The sequence below is a fragment of the Cajanus cajan genome, chromosome 4 (assembly GCF_000230855.2).
Source record: "Cajanus cajan strain Asha chromosome 4, NIPB_CcT2T_4, whole genome shotgun sequence".
In the NCBI taxonomy this organism is placed as follows: Eukaryota; Viridiplantae; Streptophyta; class Magnoliopsida; order Fabales; family Fabaceae; genus Cajanus; species Cajanus cajan.
The window spans coordinates 76,725,619-76,743,610 of record NC_138520.1 but is presented as its reverse complement, the minus strand read 5'-3'; the positions used below and the strand labels follow the sequence as shown (position 1 = coordinate 76,743,610).

Sequence of the window (17,992 nt, the reverse complement as noted above, 5' to 3'; positions counted from 1 at the left end):
AAGAATGGAAAATCTATGAATTAAATGGAGTTGTGTGCCTGTTTATATAGGGATACTTCATCATGCAAATGAACAGAATCTTTGTGATAATATTATTAAAGAAGATTTAATAAATAAAAAAATTACATTTAAATTCATATAACTAAATTTTGAGTATTTCATGTTTTTCATACCCAGAATAATCATTACTTATACAAGTGATCTTATAATCAATTAAATATGTTTTTAATATCCATAAAATGAATGAATTTTAATTTTGATTAAAAAAAATTGTTTTTCATTCTTTTAGTATTTATAAAAATTACTTTTAATCCTTATAAAATACATAAATTTTTATTTTGATTTCTAAAAAATATTTTTCTTTAATTTCCATCCTTTTAAAATATAAAATCACTATTTTTAGTCTTTAACAGTGATCTTAAGCTAGATAGATAATATTTATTTTAAAAATATATTAAAAAAAATATTTAGAAATATCATACATTAATGTAATATTATTAACCGTTATGAATAATACATAAAATAATCAATTGACCTTTTAATAAATAAATATATATATATATATATATATATATATATATATATATTACATAATAACATAAACTAAAAACAAAGTTTTAAATTTTAGAAAAATAAAAATATAAAAAAAATTTACAAAGACTAAAATTAAAACTTACTTATAGAGTAAAAACATATTTAAATCCTTTATAAACTTCTCTTTTTTTCTTTTACATTTATCACAACTATTTTCTCTTTCAAAAAAATGGGTGTTGCAATTATTATTCAAATTGAGTTTATTTGTTCCATTCTCACCTCTATTTTGTGATATAGCATGTTGTCACTTCTATTTTGTCACATTTATTTTGTCATATAACATTTTTGTCGTATACCATATTTTATCACAGCATGTTGTCACCTCTATATTGTTATATAGCATATTTGTCTCCAAGAATAATCATCAACACCTTTCAAACTTAAAGTTTGTTTAAATACAAGTTTAAAACAACTTTTGAAAACTTGATAAAAAAAAATTATTTTGGATGACGAATTTCTCAAGAACTCTTTCAAATTTATATCCAAATAAACTCCTAACATTTAAAGAATTTTAAACCATCTAATCAAGTAATTGCCTACGCCTTTCAAGATTGGCACTTGAAGATTTATGGATCGCCCGAGTGAAGATAGGTGAACCTTCAATCCTTGAACCTAATATAATGATTTCTAGCGGAGAAATTCTTTAAATATGTGTGATCAATCCTTTCATATAAAGTCAAGTATAGTAGAAGCTCACTAAAATTTATTGAGTTCATGTGGAACTTTGAGAGACGTGTGTTCTCTAGCGTGAACAAAACCGACAGAGAAAAAACTATTTAAGCTTAGTTCACATTGTTGTTTTTAGAACAAGACTTCTTATTCTACAAATAGTACAAAATCGGATTGTACCCAGAAATCACTTGACTTCAGAGTGGGAGATGAAAGGTCTCAACTAAAAAAATAAGAACTGCCATAACACTCCTTAACTTCCCGTTAAGCAGTTCCAGCATCTAAGTTAAGGAATTTCTTTATAATTCCCATCATTTCTCCTCCAGGGAAACGCCCCAAACACCCCCTTGCAGCTGCCACTTCATTTAGCTCATAAACTGAGTCACCACTATAAGGTTGACAACATTTGTCTCTTCCCTCTTTTGTTTCCAAGTCATCAAGTAAGTCTTCACCAGACTTAACACTTGGAATAGGAAATGGATCCAGAGAAGTTTTGCAGATAGTGGATTCACCAATTGCGCCAACAAAGTCTTTCAACCAGCACATTGTGAATGGCACTGATTCAAAGCTATGATCTCCATATTCTACTGGAGTAGAGTGATCTCCTGTGACACAAAGGGAAAACTGAAATTTTCCTGTTGATTCTGCTTCCCAGAGAAGCCTTGCCAACTGCCCCACAGCAGTATCTACAGCTTCCAATGCTTTGACTTTGAGAATGCTTGCCTTGTCATGGCCGGCATCATCTATTGCCTGCAATGCCATATAAGGACTCATCAGAATTGAATAATCCAAAAATGAAGGAGCAGCATTCTAAGTTAAAGATGGAAGATTTAGCAGAACTAAATATGAGACATTTTCTGGATCAAAAAAAAAAAACATGAGGCATTTTTTAGCAATATGCATCATATGCTTTACATTAGGCCAGAGATTCAATTACAATTTAACACTTCTCAATTTCTGCATTTCAGCAAAAAGAAGGTAGAAAACTCTTCATCTAAAAAATAGGATTCCAGAACATCTAAGAGGCAAATTGCTGAAAAGTAAAAGCAGACAAAGTAACCAAAAATCGTAAAATTATGACCTTAATATGAAGAAATCCGAAGTCATAGCCATCTGACCGGCCTGCTTTAAGCTCATCCTCGCCAGGTACAAAAACTCGAGGGCAGGATTGTAAAGGAGCTGAGAGTGCCTTAGCTATTGACGTTGCTTTAGAAGTTAGTAAAGTTCGATAGTCCCCAGTTGCTCCAGGAGCATCTAGAATATCAATACCAAGTGATAAGCCCAGGCCAGCAATTATTTTTGTTGGAGCTACCATGCATGGCGACAAATCATGTTTATCTAAAAACGGTGTAACCTGTAATATACAATTTAAACTGATAAATGCATACAACTAGTACATGGATAGATAGCATTTTTAACCTGGATTGCAGTTCATCATATATATTATATTTATTCTTATTGGAACAGACAGCATATAATTAACATACCAACTGGCATTTAACTTTTCATCCAAGTATTTATGGAGTATTTTGCAAAATCACAGAATAGTAGGGTTGAAGTTACAGAAAAAATCACTTCTGGCCAAACTCAATCTCACAGTTTGCCTCCTTTTGAAAGTCAACAATATTAAAAAACAAAAAAGAAACATACCACGAAACTCAAGAGAGGAAACTCAAAACTGCAAAACATACAAGTTAATATTGTTATTTTGTTTATAATAATTCTTAAATAATTGCTATATATTTGATGCACTTTCATTTGAAGTAGCAGAATACGTAAATGGATTAAGATGTATCAAAATTTGTTTTTCTCAAGCATCACTTTAATACTTGAAAGATAAATGTTCAACTATGAAATAAAGTGAAAGAACATACCTCAATTCGGATGCCACAACCTCTTAAGAGGACTATATTTGCTATGTTCTTCCCTTCTGTGAGACGTTTAGCATTCACAGGATGAGAAACTAGAATTTTTGTTATTTCCTTGGACAACTCATTAACAACAGCAGCAGTATTCTTTGCTTCGTGAGAATCATCTAAAGCTTCTGCTTTCAAAAGTAAGCGGTTGTCCTTTAATGGGTCTGTTCCTGATATATTTCCACTCAAATTTGGTCCTTTAACAACCACTCCACATCTATGTTCTGTTGCATACCTAGTAAAAGAATAGCCAAAATGTATAAAGAACTGTTAATTCTTTTGGTGGACAAGAATTGTTAATTTAACTCGGCATAAATCTTGAGTTCCCAAACTAGTAAACATTTAGTCGTCAATTTTACTTGAGTGCTGAATTTTAAAATTTCGGAATGAAATCTTCAAGCCAGGTAAAATAAAGCTCAACAATTAACCCTTAAAAACTTAACATTACCCATAATAAGTGGTTACCTACATTAACAATTAACCCTTAAATGATATAGCAACCTTAGGCATCTTCACCTGACTCTGACTTCATATTGAGGGAAAGATGGAAGCTTCATTCCATCTAAAGCAGCACAAAGAATGGGGCCTTCTTCTTCAAAGTGCCTGTCAGCCCTCCTACTGGTGACTATTCCAGTTTTCTCATCAAGAGTTGCAAAGTTTGACTGCAGGAAAATGTTTTTTTTGAGTGATTAACATGAACAATGCAGAACAAACTTCGAGATATTTCCCCTTTAGAAGAGGTTAAGTAATAATTTCAACATAACATAGAAAGAAAGCACAATCTATGTAACGATTTTATATGTAATGTTAGTCACTCATCAAAGTCAGTGCCTCAGTGGCTGATCCAGGACTCGCAATTAGTGGGAGCATTAAATGTAATGGGTTCAAATATATAAAATTAAGAAGGACAAAATATAAAAATTTAAGATATTTATTTGTAATGAGTAAAAAATTAAAAGTGTGGGTTCAGATTCATAAAATCAAGGGGTGCAAAATATGAAAAATTAAGATATTTATAAGTAATTATCAAATTGGGGGAGTGCACTTGCACACCCTTACCACAATATAGGTCTGCCACCGACCAAAATTGTATTGGTAAAGCATTGCAGTAAAGCTGCTAAAGTTAGAATTGAGCACAGAATCCTTTACAGAACTAATCAAACGAAAAGTTATGATCTGAAGTCATCACATCCAAGAAAGCAAGGAAAGAGGACAAAATATCAACAGGGCTTACAACAGAGTTATTATTATGTGCTAACCATGGAAAATATATGCTACAAACCTTTCTATATCATACCATCATTTGAGAAAAATATCTAGGCTGGTTTAATCTCAAATTTGCATCAAACTTTTAACTGTAGCAATCCGCTACCCTAAACCATCTAGGAAGGAGATAGTTTCTGTAGCATGCATTAGTTACTTGAAAATAAGTATAATATCTCCAACCAAAGGTAAGCTTAGAAAACATGAAAATAGGGTTATGGACCAACCTTAAAAGCAATATCACCAGGTGACATGGCCAATCCTGCCCCCATGGATTCAAACGCTCCTCGGCCGCGATAATAAACTCTAGGATCATAACCCAACAAGGAAAGATGAGCAGTGTCACTTCCACAAGCTAAGCCAACCTCAACAGGGTCCATTAGTCCATTAACTCCAGCAGATGCTATGGCATCCAAGTTGGGGAGTTTTGCAGCCTGAAGAGGGGTCTTGTATCCAAGCCTTGGCAGTGACACATCAGCCAACCCATCAATCAGCACAAATGCCACTCTTCTCTTTGGCACCTGTGGGCAACTCATTCTGTTCCTCTTTTTCTTGTTTCCTCAGGTTATAAATAGTAGGGTTAAACAGCAAATAACGAATCACTCTAATGATGATGTCTTCACTACCAAATACCTGCCACCATAATAAGTATCATACGCACCACAAACATTTTATCTTTGAACAATTTGGCTTCACATCTTACAAAGACACAACCAATAAAATTCAACCATTTTTTTTTCAAACGGGGAAAAAAACATTGAAATCTGCTATAGAAAAACAGGAATAAAATCTAAACCAGAAAAATAAACCCATCCACAAAACTGGAACCTTGTTTCAGTTTTGTGTTCGGTACTCAAATTGGAGACTTGGTTGCAATCCCAATTCGTTTCAAACCTTAATATGTGCAATTAAATCGATCTCCTATTTCTGAACTTAGCGTAGTGAACATGCAGAGAAATGAATTTGCAACAAAATAAATGAGAAAGAGGAAATGGAAAATAATAAAAATGTAACCTTGGAAGCTTGATCAATGAATGTGAGCGATCCAGAAAGTAGAGTGTGCAGATGACAGGAGGCGAAGATTAAGGAATTCTTCAGAAAACGCAATTAAATCACTTTCAGAGGCTCACTTTATTCTTCAACCTTTATTCTCTTCATGATTCATGAAATCATAATAATAAATTGGAATTTAACTTTTATTGTTTAATGAAAGATTTATATACAATAACCGTGATAGCAAATTAAGTGATTCAAGTGACGAGCCAGTCTTATTAACGAATTTAATTACAACCAGAATGTACATCAGGAAAAAAAAAATTAGACTTAAACATATTTTTGGTCATAACAAAATGAATATCTTTTAAGTTTATTCTTCATAAAAAAATATTTTTCATTTCTAAAATTTGATATTATTATTTTTAATTCTTAAAAAATAAATAAATTTTGATTTTAATTCTTATAAGATATTTTTTATTTTTGTTTTTAAAATTTTAAAATCACTATTTTTGTCTCTTATATTTATTTTAAAATATTTAAATAATATTTGTTTTATAAATTTTCTTTTAGAAATGTTACATATTAATATTGTATCAAATACAGTCATAACCATTATCAGAAATCATCACTTGACTTGAAAATATGATAAATGTAAAAGTACTTCAAAATAATCATATAATATTAAGATTAAAACAAAAATTTTAATTTTAGAGAGAAAAAAAAAACAAAGAAAAAATATTACAAAGATCAAAATTAAAAGTAATTTATTTTACATGGATTAAAATCATATAAATTTTTTTTATAATGACCGAAAGAAGTTATTTTTTAAATTAAAAGTTAATTTTGATAAAATTATATAATAATATATAATTGAATATATTTATAATTTTTATGTTATTAATGTATTTGAATGGAATGCTAATTAAAAATTACTATTTTATACTTTTTTATGTAAATATGAACTAATTTGAACTCTTAAGGTTCTTTAGATTGTTATTCATGGATATTGAAAACACTAAGATCTTGAGAAGTGCAATGAACTGTGTCTTAAAAAACTTATTCGTAGACTCTCATGCAATTCCCGATGATACAACTCCATGATACAATAGGATATTTTTAATACTCAACTAGAGATGCAGAACTAATAAGTTTTATAACCCAGGTAAGAAAGAACATAGAAGAGAGCAATGCTTAGTGCCTTTGACTCCTACTAAATCTCAATATTTATATTCAATATTTATAGAAGGGAGATATGGACTGTTGTGACTATAATTAATCATGATAATTAAAAATAATTAATTTTAAAACATTTAATCATTAAAATGAATTAAAAGTATAACAATCATATTATTATATCTCATTAAAACTAATATTAATTAGACTTCAATACCAGTAATTAATAAAATAATTATTTTTAGTTTAAATTTAAATTTTAAATAATTTCATAAATTAATTAACCTTTTGAAATATCTCAAAATATACAACACCTATTAAATCAAAGGATAATGTAGAACCTTTTAAAAAAAATTATGTTTTAATGTTAATAAATGTAAACATTTTTGCAAAGGCATGAAAAAATCTAATATCAAAGACAATAACATATATAATAGATAAAGACAATACTAAGGGGTGCATTTGATTAGGATTTTAAAAGATTTTTTTAGTTAAAAAAAGTCTCGTGGATTTTAAAAGATTTTGTAAGATTTTCATGACTTTTAAGATTTTGTAAGATTTTCATGACTTTTAAGATTTTGTTACAAGTACAAAATATTTTTATTTTTATTTTTAATTACTTTCAATTATTCACTCGTGAAGAAATATTTTTAGTATTGAATTCTAAGATACTACAATGTCTTGTGTTAATTTTTTTTTAAATATAAAAATCTTAATTTTATAATATAAAAATTTTAAAAAATAAAATTCATAGTAAAAAAATGAAATAAAATAATTATTGAGTCATAAAAGGGGAATGATAACAATAACAAATTCAAGAGAGGAAGAGAGATCACAATTTTTATTTGAGAGGGTTCTTCTCCCAACTAAGATCCATTTTTATCTCATTCTATTTACAGAAACTCTAACTCAAATTCATCTTTTACACACACACACACACATATATATATATATATATATATATATATATATATGAGGAGGGTTCAAACGACACCGGTGTAACTTTTACTAAGTGTTACACCGCTCAATAACTTTATATTAAATGTGAATTTTGTAAATCCAACCGTTAAATGGAAAGTTCATATCTCTTAGATCATATATGTCAAATTTTGTTAAAATTGAACAACAACTTGAAGGTAATCAAAGTGTTCATATTTTAGTATATTTTGAAATGTATATATTACGTCAATTTTGTTTTATGAGAATGAAGTATCAAATCATCTTAGATTAATATAAAATTTGATATATATGATCTAAGAGATATGAACTTTCAATCTAACGGTTGGATTTACAAAATTCACATTTAATATAAAGTTATTGAGCGGTGTAACACTTAGTTAAAGTTACACCGGTGTCGTTTGAACCCTCCTATATATATATATATATATATATATATATATATATATATATATATATATATATATATATATATATATATATTGTTCTAATAAATCTAAATTGATTACAAGGTCTTGAAGATCTATAATTGATTATAGAGATAATGATATCAATTTTAGTTTTCACCTTTCCCTTTTCTTGACGCGTGTTATAAAAAAATTACTACTTAAAAGTTAAAATTTCAAGTATTTTCCGTGTTATATAACTGAGGAACAATCTTAATTAAATAGAACAAAATAGAGCAAATCAATTAAAGGGAACGGAGAGAAAAATAGAGCAAGTTAATGACACTATCATTTACGTATAGAAATTTCATCAAATAGGAGAATGGAATGAGAAAAGTAATACAGTATTATATATAAGTAGTAGTGTAGTATTATTAACAAGAGAAAAAAAATGGAGAAGACATGAGCATAGAAACAAAAATAGATGAAAAACTCACTTGGAAATTCCTGAAGCACTTGAAAAGTCACTTCAAACAATCCTCCAAAGTCTTTTGGGTTTAGATGAGATTGTTTTATGAATTTGGTATTTATAGATACCACTAAAAAGTCCATCAAAATTCTTCTAATACAACAATCCTTTAAAATCCCTATATTTTTGAATACCAATGAATTATTTTTAAGTTGTAAAAAGTCTCAAATGAATACCAATGGATTTTAATGGACTCTTTAAAAAATCTTAAAAATCCTCATTGAATACCGCTAGATTGTTTTTAAGTGACATAAAGTCTTGATTGAATACCAACGGATTTTTTTACTCAAAAAAAAGTCTTTTAAAATCCTATAAAATCCTAAACCAATATACCCTCCTAAAAGTAAAAAAATGATAATAATATTTTAGACCAAACACTTCGTCTTTTAAGATGAATGTTCACATTTGATATATATATATATATATATATATATATATATATATATATATATATATATATATATATATATATAGAGAGAGAGAGAGAGAGAGAGAGAGAGAGAGAGAGAGGCGGGGGAGGGAGAGAGAGAGAGAGGAGGGTTCAAACGACACCGGTGTAACTTTTACCAAGTGTTACACCACTCAATAACTTTTAATTAAATGCGAATTTTGAAAATCCAACCGTTAGATTGAAAGTTCATATTTCTTTATATGTGTATATCAAAATTTGTTAAATTTGAAGGTAATCAAAGTGTTCATATTTTAATATATTTTGAAATATATATATTACGTCATTTTTTTTTATGAGAATGAAGTATCAAATCATTTTGGATTAATATAAAATTTGATCTATATGATCTAAGAGATATAAACTTTCAATCTAACGGTTGAATTTTCAAAATTCACATTTAATATAAAATTATTGAGCAGTGTAACACTTAATAAAAGTTACACCGATATCGTTTGAACCCTCCTATATATATATATATATATATATAATGTTTTTCGTGTTATTCTTAACAAATAGAAGGAAAATAAAAACTTCGAGTCAACACATGTTTATAAATAATGTCATGTCAACTTTCTTAATAACCTTCATTTGGAAATATAAATTTAGTTGAGGGATATATAGGATTTTATGTTTGCAACTTTTCTCAATCAACCAACATTTATTTTTCTTGAATTGTCTTTTTGTCTTTTTTGCACTTTGAATTCACCCATCTGGTTCTAGTAATTTCTCTTCAATTAGTATGTTTCCATTTTCTCCTGAGTTTTCTGGTAATTTAACTTATTTCTCCATAGCCTAATTTATTTTTGCCGAATTTCAGAATCTTTTATTTCCAATTAAGATTCAATTTCACTTCTGAATTTTCTTTTGTTTCTTTGCGTCTCAAAAAAATATTTTCTTGATTAATTAAAAGCTAACTGCAAATAATCTGTTTTTTCCTTTAATGATAGAATTTAAAGGATTTTTCTTGATCTCTTATATCCTACAACATATATTTTCATTTGTATTAAATAATAGGATGATTTTGTTTGAATTGAAAATATATTATAAATATATATACTATGACAATGTTTAGAAATTATATTAAATTTTTTATAATATACTTCTTAAAAAAAAAAGCAAGGGGTGTAAAAAAAAAAAAGAAAAAGCAAGGGTATATTAAAACTTTTTTTTTCTTCTTTAATATCTTTAAAGTTTACAGTTTTAATTAAAATATAAAAAAAAGTGAGTTTATTATATTATGAAATCTCCTATTCATGTCTTTTGTGGTCTCTCAATGTATCTGCAGATGATGAGATAAAGTAAAACCACAAAACATCAGAAGTCAAAAAAATTATCGATAAATATAAACATAGGACGAGAAAGAATAATATAAAATTGCGTTAACGTAACACTGAAAGGGCTGGAGAACTTTGATTTTTCATTGGAAGAGAAAGAACTTTATTCATTCTCTTAATAAATCTTTTTCATTGTATTCCAAACAAAATATTAAAAAAATGTTTGTCTACCTGACATAAATATTCATATGTTTATTTATAATTCATAAAATTTGAATTAATATTGGGTATAACGTCATCTCATATTTCTATAAATTATAAGTTATTCAATATTACAATTAATTTTATATATCTTATTTCTAAGAGATGATAAGTGTTAAATTCAATTTTGATATGATATTTCAAATTATATATATATATATATATATATATATATATAGAGAGAGAGAGAGAGAGAGGAGGGTTCAAATGACATCGATGTAACTTTTACTAAGTGTTACACCGTTCAATAACTTTATATTAAATGTGAATTTTGAAAATCCAACCGTTAGATTGAAAGTTCATATATCTTAGATTATATATATCAAATTTTATATTAATCTAAGATAATTTGATACTTCATTCTCATTAAATAAAATTGACGTAATATATACATTTCAAAATATATTAAAATATGAACATTTTAATTATCTTCAAGTTGTTGTTCAATTTTAACAAAATTTGACATATATAATCTAAGAGATATAAAATTTCAATCTAACGGTTGGATTTTCAGAATTCACATTTAATATAAAATTATTGAACGGTGTAACTTACACCGATGTCGTTTGAACCTTCCTCATATATATATATATATATATATAACATATACAAATTTAGAGGGACAAACAAAGTGAGAAGTTATGTAAAATGATGGAGAAAAGTTATTTAAAATTTATAAGAATGAACTCTTTCCATAATATTTTAAACATGTTAGAGTATTGTCTCTTAGTCAGACGAACAACTATATTAACTTTCTAAAATTTATTAGTTTAATATAATCTTGGTCACTAGAGTATCTATCATCAAACCAACTTCTCTATATTCATTTAAATATATGGAGTATGGTATCATATACATATGTGATTGGAGACTATAAAGATGTCAATTTGAGAACATTTGTCAAAGGTAATAAGACTAGTGAAAGAAGGAATTGATATATCCAAAAATATTCAAAAATCAGTGAATATACAAGTTAGTGTTCAAATATTTTCTGCATAATTATTTTACACAAAATTATATTTGTATTTTGTAACAATTCGTCCTAGTACTCTTGCATATTTCATTACACTTGTATGTACAAAAGCAATAAATGGAAGTGAAGATATAGTTGGAAGATGCTCTAGCACACTGTTGTGACATATTCTCATAATATTGGACATGATGCAGAATAATTTTAAAATATATTTTTTAATATAGATACAATCGACATTAGGTCTTTAAATTAAATTGTACCACTCAATTCGTTATACTATTTACGTAGTTAAGAAAACATTCTTAAAAATGTTAGCTTTCCAAGAAATATTTTTTTTATTCATAAAAAATCATACCTGAGAATTTATATTTTCAACTTAAATTTCTTGATAATCTCCCCCTTGCCAAACACTCCACCTTGCACGTGCCTTTATGATGTATTTTTTTTTAAAGCATAAAATGCAACTTTGATATTCATGTTCCATTATTATATTACGGATATATTGACATGACAAATGGGGGAGCAAAAGGGAAAAATGTTCATAGTTCCACCAAATTATTGACACGGATGTAGGAGAAGATTAAAATTTAACGTTGAAATGAATTTTTCCAATCGCATATTTTTTAAGGAGGAATAATGGAGTATATATAATTCATTTAATGTTTGTTTTAAAAAATGGCTGTGGGACAAAATGAAAAGAAGTGGTTATCTATGGTATTGTCTTATGTCCTATCTATGATATTGTCCAATGTCCGTAGAGAGAATTCATTCTCATTCTTCCATACGCACAAACTTTACCTACGCGAGACATATTTATCTGTCAACAGTGCACAACATTAGAACATTATTATATCAGATGATTTTTCTTTGGGGATGATGTATGTTGTTGTCACTGCAGGTCCAATCCATGTGCTATTCATCACATATGTTACCATTTAAACTTCTTAGAACCCAACACTTTAGGAATGAATAATTTCTGACATATATTTGGGATAAAATATGTAATCTCTTCTTAACAGCGTTGGGGTAGAGTTAGTGCGTGTTTGTTGATCCGTTAAAAACGCACATATAGTAATTTGTTCAAGTCCCATCACTGAATAACGTGAAAGCTAAAAAAATTGCATATTTCAAAACACGTTTTCTCCTCGCATTAATCCGAAAAAACCGCGTTTAACACGTGGAAGCTACACCCATTAACTTCTGTGTGATGTGCATCAAACTTGACGTGATGGAGAATCAAACATGTACCGAAGAAATTGGTTGAGACGTGTATCTAAACATGGAGTTAAATAGAACAAATTAAAAGAAGTTGCAATGAAACGTGTATTTTTAATTGAAAATTGTGAAATTTGATTGTCTATAATATGCTACTAACAAACAAGGCCTTCAACTGGCTGGTACACAACCAGTCATATTAGTTCAAAAACTGCTTAAAGCAAATAAATGCATAAGCCCAAAAACCAAATATTGAAAAACATGAATATTGAATGCCACTTAGAGAGCTCTCCAATATATTCATTTCTGAGCCCCAATTGCGCTCTTGGCAGAATCAGCAGCCCCTCGTGCCTTTTCCTGCATTTGCTGCCCAGCCTACAACACCAAAACACTTTCATCACTCACCAAAATTCTTCATAATTTTTAGCTTCTTCTGTTCATTCTAAGAGCATGTTTGGATGTTCTATTAGTTCCATCATTTCAGATTTTTTTTAGTGAAAAGAAGTTGTTTGTAAAAAAATTGTATTTTTCAGATAACAGCTGAATTTTGTATATAAACAGTTTTTTTTTTAATTTTAAAAAAACAATAAGTTGTATTGATGTATTAGAAAATATGATGTTTATAATTGATTATAAAAATAATCTAACTTTTGCGTATTTTCCAAACATACTTTAAGTCAACATAGTTAAATTGTTCAAATAAATGGTCTAACCTCTTGGCAGGATTCTTTGCCAGATTGAGCAGCATTCCTTGCACTGTCCATCATGCTGCTTGCCTTTTCCTAAATCAACAATTAATAACATTATTCTAGCTATAATGCCACTATAGTCTATAATTGAGAATGATGTGCAAAAATTACAAGGTCATGAATATATTGCATACATGTCTTATTTGTATCAGTGGTAAAACTAACCTGAGCTTGTCCCGCGGCTTGGCCAGCTTGATGGCTCATATTCTGGGATTGGGATTGATTCATTTTTGGTTCCCCTGTTTTGGTCTTGAAAAAACAGGTTATTTGAGGTTATTTGACAAGTAGTACTTAATATGAAATGTAATTCATGATTGTGGGGGGCATATATATATATAGTGGCTCAATTAATCATCTGGGTGACACATGTAATGACATGCACCATTTATCTGAGAGGCTTTTGGGCTGAAGACCAGGTACTTTTGTTTCTATTTGCTTGTGAAATTGTCTGTTAGAAACACTACTAGGTAGAAGCCTAAGAACGATTGGAATGGATCCATCTAGCTAAAAATAGAAAGCACCAAACTGTTCAATATCCAAAGGTATTTAAAAAAGAAAAGAGAAGGGAAAGGACTGTATCTTAAGGTATGTCAATTAACTACTAGTATATAAACTTCATTTTTAATTAGTGGTTTAACAATGGATTATAATTATTCTTTACATTTTTTTGGGTCCTGACTATTTCGGTCAAGCAGGGAGAACCCACTCAGTGGTTGGAAAACTTAAGTTTGCTTTTCCTATTCACAAAATTTGAACTTGAAATTAGACTTGGGAAAAAGGAACTCTTTAACAGGTAAACAACAAACATAATATATGTTTTCTTCTACAACAGCTGTTAATGAAAAAAATGGATCCTTGTCGAAATTTTTTTTAACAGAAAGATGAATAAAATATTTATAGTGGACAAAACGAACACACCCTTTTCTCGGCGTAACTAACATGCCTAAAATACAGTGTTAGATAAATATTGCTTCTAAGCATGTAGCTAATGTTAAACCCCCCAATAAAAACATGTAACTAGCAATTTCAATTTTTAAATTTTGGTCCTGAAAGTTCTGTAAAAGCCTATCCCTGCTTGTATCTTTACTACTTGTAATGTCCTCTTGCTTCAACGGAGACATTATACCTATCCCTGCTTGCTTGTCTTTTGTCTATTTTTGTTAACAAAGCCTGCAATTAAGAAGCCTTACAGAGTGTGATTCACTGTTATTTATCAAGAGAGATTACTCGGGCAACAATATGTAAGCATAAAGTATATCTCACATTATAACCCTGATGATCGGAACCAAGGTACTACAAAGAATAAGCAGTAACATTATGCCTCTCATGGCAACCGGAACAAGTTCAACAAAAGATTATGTACAAGTACTACAGCAGACTCTAAAGCAACAAAAACTACTGGTACAGCATACATCTTTAATCTATTTGATGAACAGAATGAATAGCTAGTAAAGACAGGTTATTCTAATGAGGATGACCACCAACCAGGATTACTAACCAATGCATTCCTAATGCAGAATTTTTTAACTCACACTGATGGCTTCAATTTTAATACAGGAGCTTTAATTTGATACAAAATTTTACAATCAAACACAACAGCTGCAAGATGAGACTGAAAACTTGGAGGGTCATATCTAACCTATGAATTGGTTTTTGAATCCTTTAGAAGTCCAACCATTTCTGAAAATAGACACAAGTTCTTGGGGATATAATGCCATCTGGTGTACAAGAGTTTATTCGTGGACAAACTCCACATGGAATGGAGGCCATGGCACCAGGCTTCTGTTCCCCTCTATTGCCACTTTTGCTTTTGCATCTGTAACAAATTCTGCCTACAGGAACAGATGAAAAGTCCCCAAATCCAGTGCTCTTCACCTCTAGAATCTCATCATCCAAAACCAAAGCACGCAAAATCTCATCTATTTGCTGTGTTGTGACTTCAACAGTGAAGACACCGCTCTTTCTGCTCCATTCCAAAACCCCATCACGTGTGGCAACTTTCTGCCTGAAAATGTATTTCAAGCACACGTCCTTTACAAGGTTTATGAATTCAGTATCAAGGCTCCCTTGAGTGTACCAATCACCACCGGTGATTTCCTTAGAAGGTTCAAACTCTGCTGCCATGTAGTGCTTTCTCCCTTTGTTTTGAATGTTAACAACCTCCTTTATCAGATTCTTGGACTGAAGCAACTTGAGAGATTTTTTTACTATGCTGTCAGGCAGGTTTGTTTCTCGTTTCATATCTCCTGTCCAGATTCCCATGTCTTTCTTGTTATGTATGAGATTATACAATACACGTTCACCATCGGTCAAAGACTCGGACACTGAAGCCAAGTCTTGTCGCTTCCGTTTAAGTGTAGAAGATCCTTGCAAACGACTCATTCCAAAATTGGCAAGTACAATGGAAGTAATTACATTACTCAAATGGTTTATTGAAAAATGAAAGTACTTCACACTTTGAAATGAATTTCCGAAGATTAAATTATAAATAAAAATGTTGTACGAATTGTGATAGAGGATCTTAAAACCCCATGCCATCTAAATTTTTAACATATCAGGAAGTTAATAAGCACTGCAGGAAAATCAATATAAAAATTATAGCAAAAACAACATCAATGTCTGTTACAACTCCAAGCAGCACAGAACAAGCAGCAGACTAAATTCATAACAAGGGATCTGTTAAGTAGTTTTTATTCTCCTCAAGGCAATACTAAAAGAGATAATGTGACTAGAAACCTTTAACTAAAATCACCAATGCCCACAAATCATGATGAGATACAGGGCTATCTATAAGGACAATCATCACTTTATAATCCAGTTTTGTAGAATTGAAGTAAGCTAAAAACTTATTTTTGCATGATATTATTAGAGTCTATTTTAACTAGTGTTGTTAGGTCTATCGGACTACCCACTATTTGATCATCAGTAGATGTCCAGTACTCCAATCATACAAATTTTACGCTCAAGATGTCTGATCTTTGGTGAAGAGAGTTATAGAAATCTCACATCGATTAGTAATATGACTAAAATGAGGATAAGTTTTGGAAAGAAAACGTCTTCTTCCTGTGTCTCACATTACTATGAAACTCTCTAACTCCTCACTTTCCCTATGGTTTGAGCCTTGCTTAACTTTTTAGGGGCCTAATTTTTATATAGCGCATCCAAAATGTTTGAGAGGGCCCTGATGAAAATAACAAAAAAATGTTTGCTTGTTATAACTGTGAAGCTACAATTTGGCACACTCATGATGTGGTCAAAATATACAAGGGGATTTATCACTCCCCAAGAAACATTATACCTCCCACGACCTTTAGCTTGAATAAGAAAACCTTATACTGTGCATAAAAATAGTCCAACGCCACCCAAGCCAATTGTGAAGCATATAATCAAATATAAGAATACACGAAGAATAATGGAGATAAAGCTGAAAATAAAAGTTGAGGAACTGAGCTAGTAATTGCAGTTCAAGAAACCAAAGAAAAACACATTCAAAAGCAGCGATTAATGATTATGTCTTTGAGAAATTCATGAAGAAGAAGCAAGTAATACGCACAAAAATATTGTAGGTATTGTATAGTTAAGGTGGTTTCCTTGGTTACCTGCTTCGACGAGCAAAGCCACTTCTCTGCATCAACGGGAAGTGAAAGTACAGACATTGATATTCAAGCCTCAAGCTTTATATTATTTATTTTATCATTCCGGTTCTGGGTAGGGAATTAAAAAGATAAAAAAAAAAAATTATTATTATTATTATTACTGGCTTAAATATATTTTTAAATTCTTAAATTTATAATAAATTTATTTTTTATCTCCAAATTTAAAATTATTATTTTTAAGTTTTGTAATTTAAAAAAAATTATTTTAGTTTTTATATCTAAATTTTGTTTAGAAATTTATCAAATATTATTACATAAAATTTATTTATTGGTATCTTTGTTAGTAAAAATATCACATTAAATTCAATTGACATTACATAATCATTTTAATTTATCTCTTTTTAATATGATATTGGCCATTTGAGGGACTAAAATAAAATTTTTAAAAATTATAGAGATTAAAAATAACAATTTTAATTTTAAAGAACAAAAATAAATTATCTTAAATTTAAGGGATTAAAAATATATTTAAGCTATTTTTAGTAATGTATTTATTTATGCTTATTACAACTCACATTAACTAAACCCTGTTTTAGAACTTTATTAAATTAAAATAATTTGTTTTCTTAATATTCTTTTTTGTTACTGGGAGTGAATTGCAAGGATGACATGTACAAACTGGTATGTTTTAACACATAGAACAATTTAATTAAATTCTCTTCATTTTTCAAATTTAATAATCAAATTCTTAAAAAAAATACAATTAAATAATAAATAAATAATATATATCCACTGTGATTTTTATTTTATTTTATATATTTTCATGCAATCATAAATTTTTATATAAATAGTATGTATATTAACAATTAATTTTTTTATGGTATCGCTCAATTATAAACTCTTACATTTTTTATGTTATAATTATAAAATCTTGTATAAAGAAGTAAGATAGAAAGGAAAAAAGCAGTAAAATAACTAAATTAATTAAAA

The 17,992-nt window shown here is 29.1% G+C and overlaps 3 protein-coding genes across 4 annotated transcripts; all 3 read right to left on the bottom strand.

Moving 5' to 3' along the window:
- Window positions 1–1,277: 1,277 nt before the first annotated feature.
- On the bottom strand, window positions 1,278–5,634 carry LOC109800489 (uncharacterized). The gene is made up of 6 exons (XM_020361272.3): window positions 5,457–5,634; window positions 4,670–5,075; window positions 3,696–3,841; window positions 3,138–3,414; window positions 2,345–2,617; window positions 1,278–2,013 (listed from the first exon to the last, which is right to left on the bottom strand). The coding sequence occupies exons 2-6, from the start codon at window positions 4,976–4,978 to the stop codon at window positions 1,528–1,530; spliced, it is 1,491 nt and encodes a 496-aa protein (XP_020216861.1). The 5' UTR covers window positions 4,979–5,075; window positions 5,457–5,634; the 3' UTR covers window positions 1,278–1,527.
- A 7,113-nt stretch (window positions 5,635–12,747) lies between these two features.
- Window positions 12,748–17,095, bottom strand: LOC109799045 (uncharacterized). Its single transcript, XM_020359531.3, has 4 exons — window positions 17,006–17,095; window positions 13,572–13,655; window positions 13,371–13,439; window positions 12,748–13,032 (listed from the first exon to the last, which is right to left on the bottom strand). The coding sequence occupies exons 1-4, from the start codon at window positions 17,060–17,062 to the stop codon at window positions 12,958–12,960; spliced, it is 285 nt and encodes a 94-aa protein (XP_020215120.1). The 5' UTR covers window positions 17,063–17,095; the 3' UTR covers window positions 12,748–12,957.
- LOC109801090 (DNA binding / DNA-directed RNA polymerase) lies at window positions 13,395–16,999 on the bottom strand. 2 transcript variants are annotated; one of them, XM_083073115.1, is made up of 3 exons: window positions 15,046–16,999; window positions 13,572–13,655; window positions 13,395–13,439 (listed from the first exon to the last, which is right to left on the bottom strand). In XM_083073115.1, the coding sequence occupies exon 1, from the start codon at window positions 15,942–15,944 to the stop codon at window positions 15,069–15,071; it is 876 nt and encodes a 291-aa protein (XP_082929241.1). In that variant the 5' UTR covers window positions 15,945–16,999; the 3' UTR covers window positions 13,395–13,439; window positions 13,572–13,655; window positions 15,046–15,068. The 2 variants fall into 2 exon arrangements, with proteins under 2 accessions (XP_082929241.1, XP_082929242.1); XM_083073116.1 differs by lacking the exon at window positions 13,395–13,439 and adding an exon at window positions 14,533–14,576 and having other exon boundaries at window positions 13,634–13,910.
- Window positions 17,096–17,992: the final 897 nt, after the last annotated feature.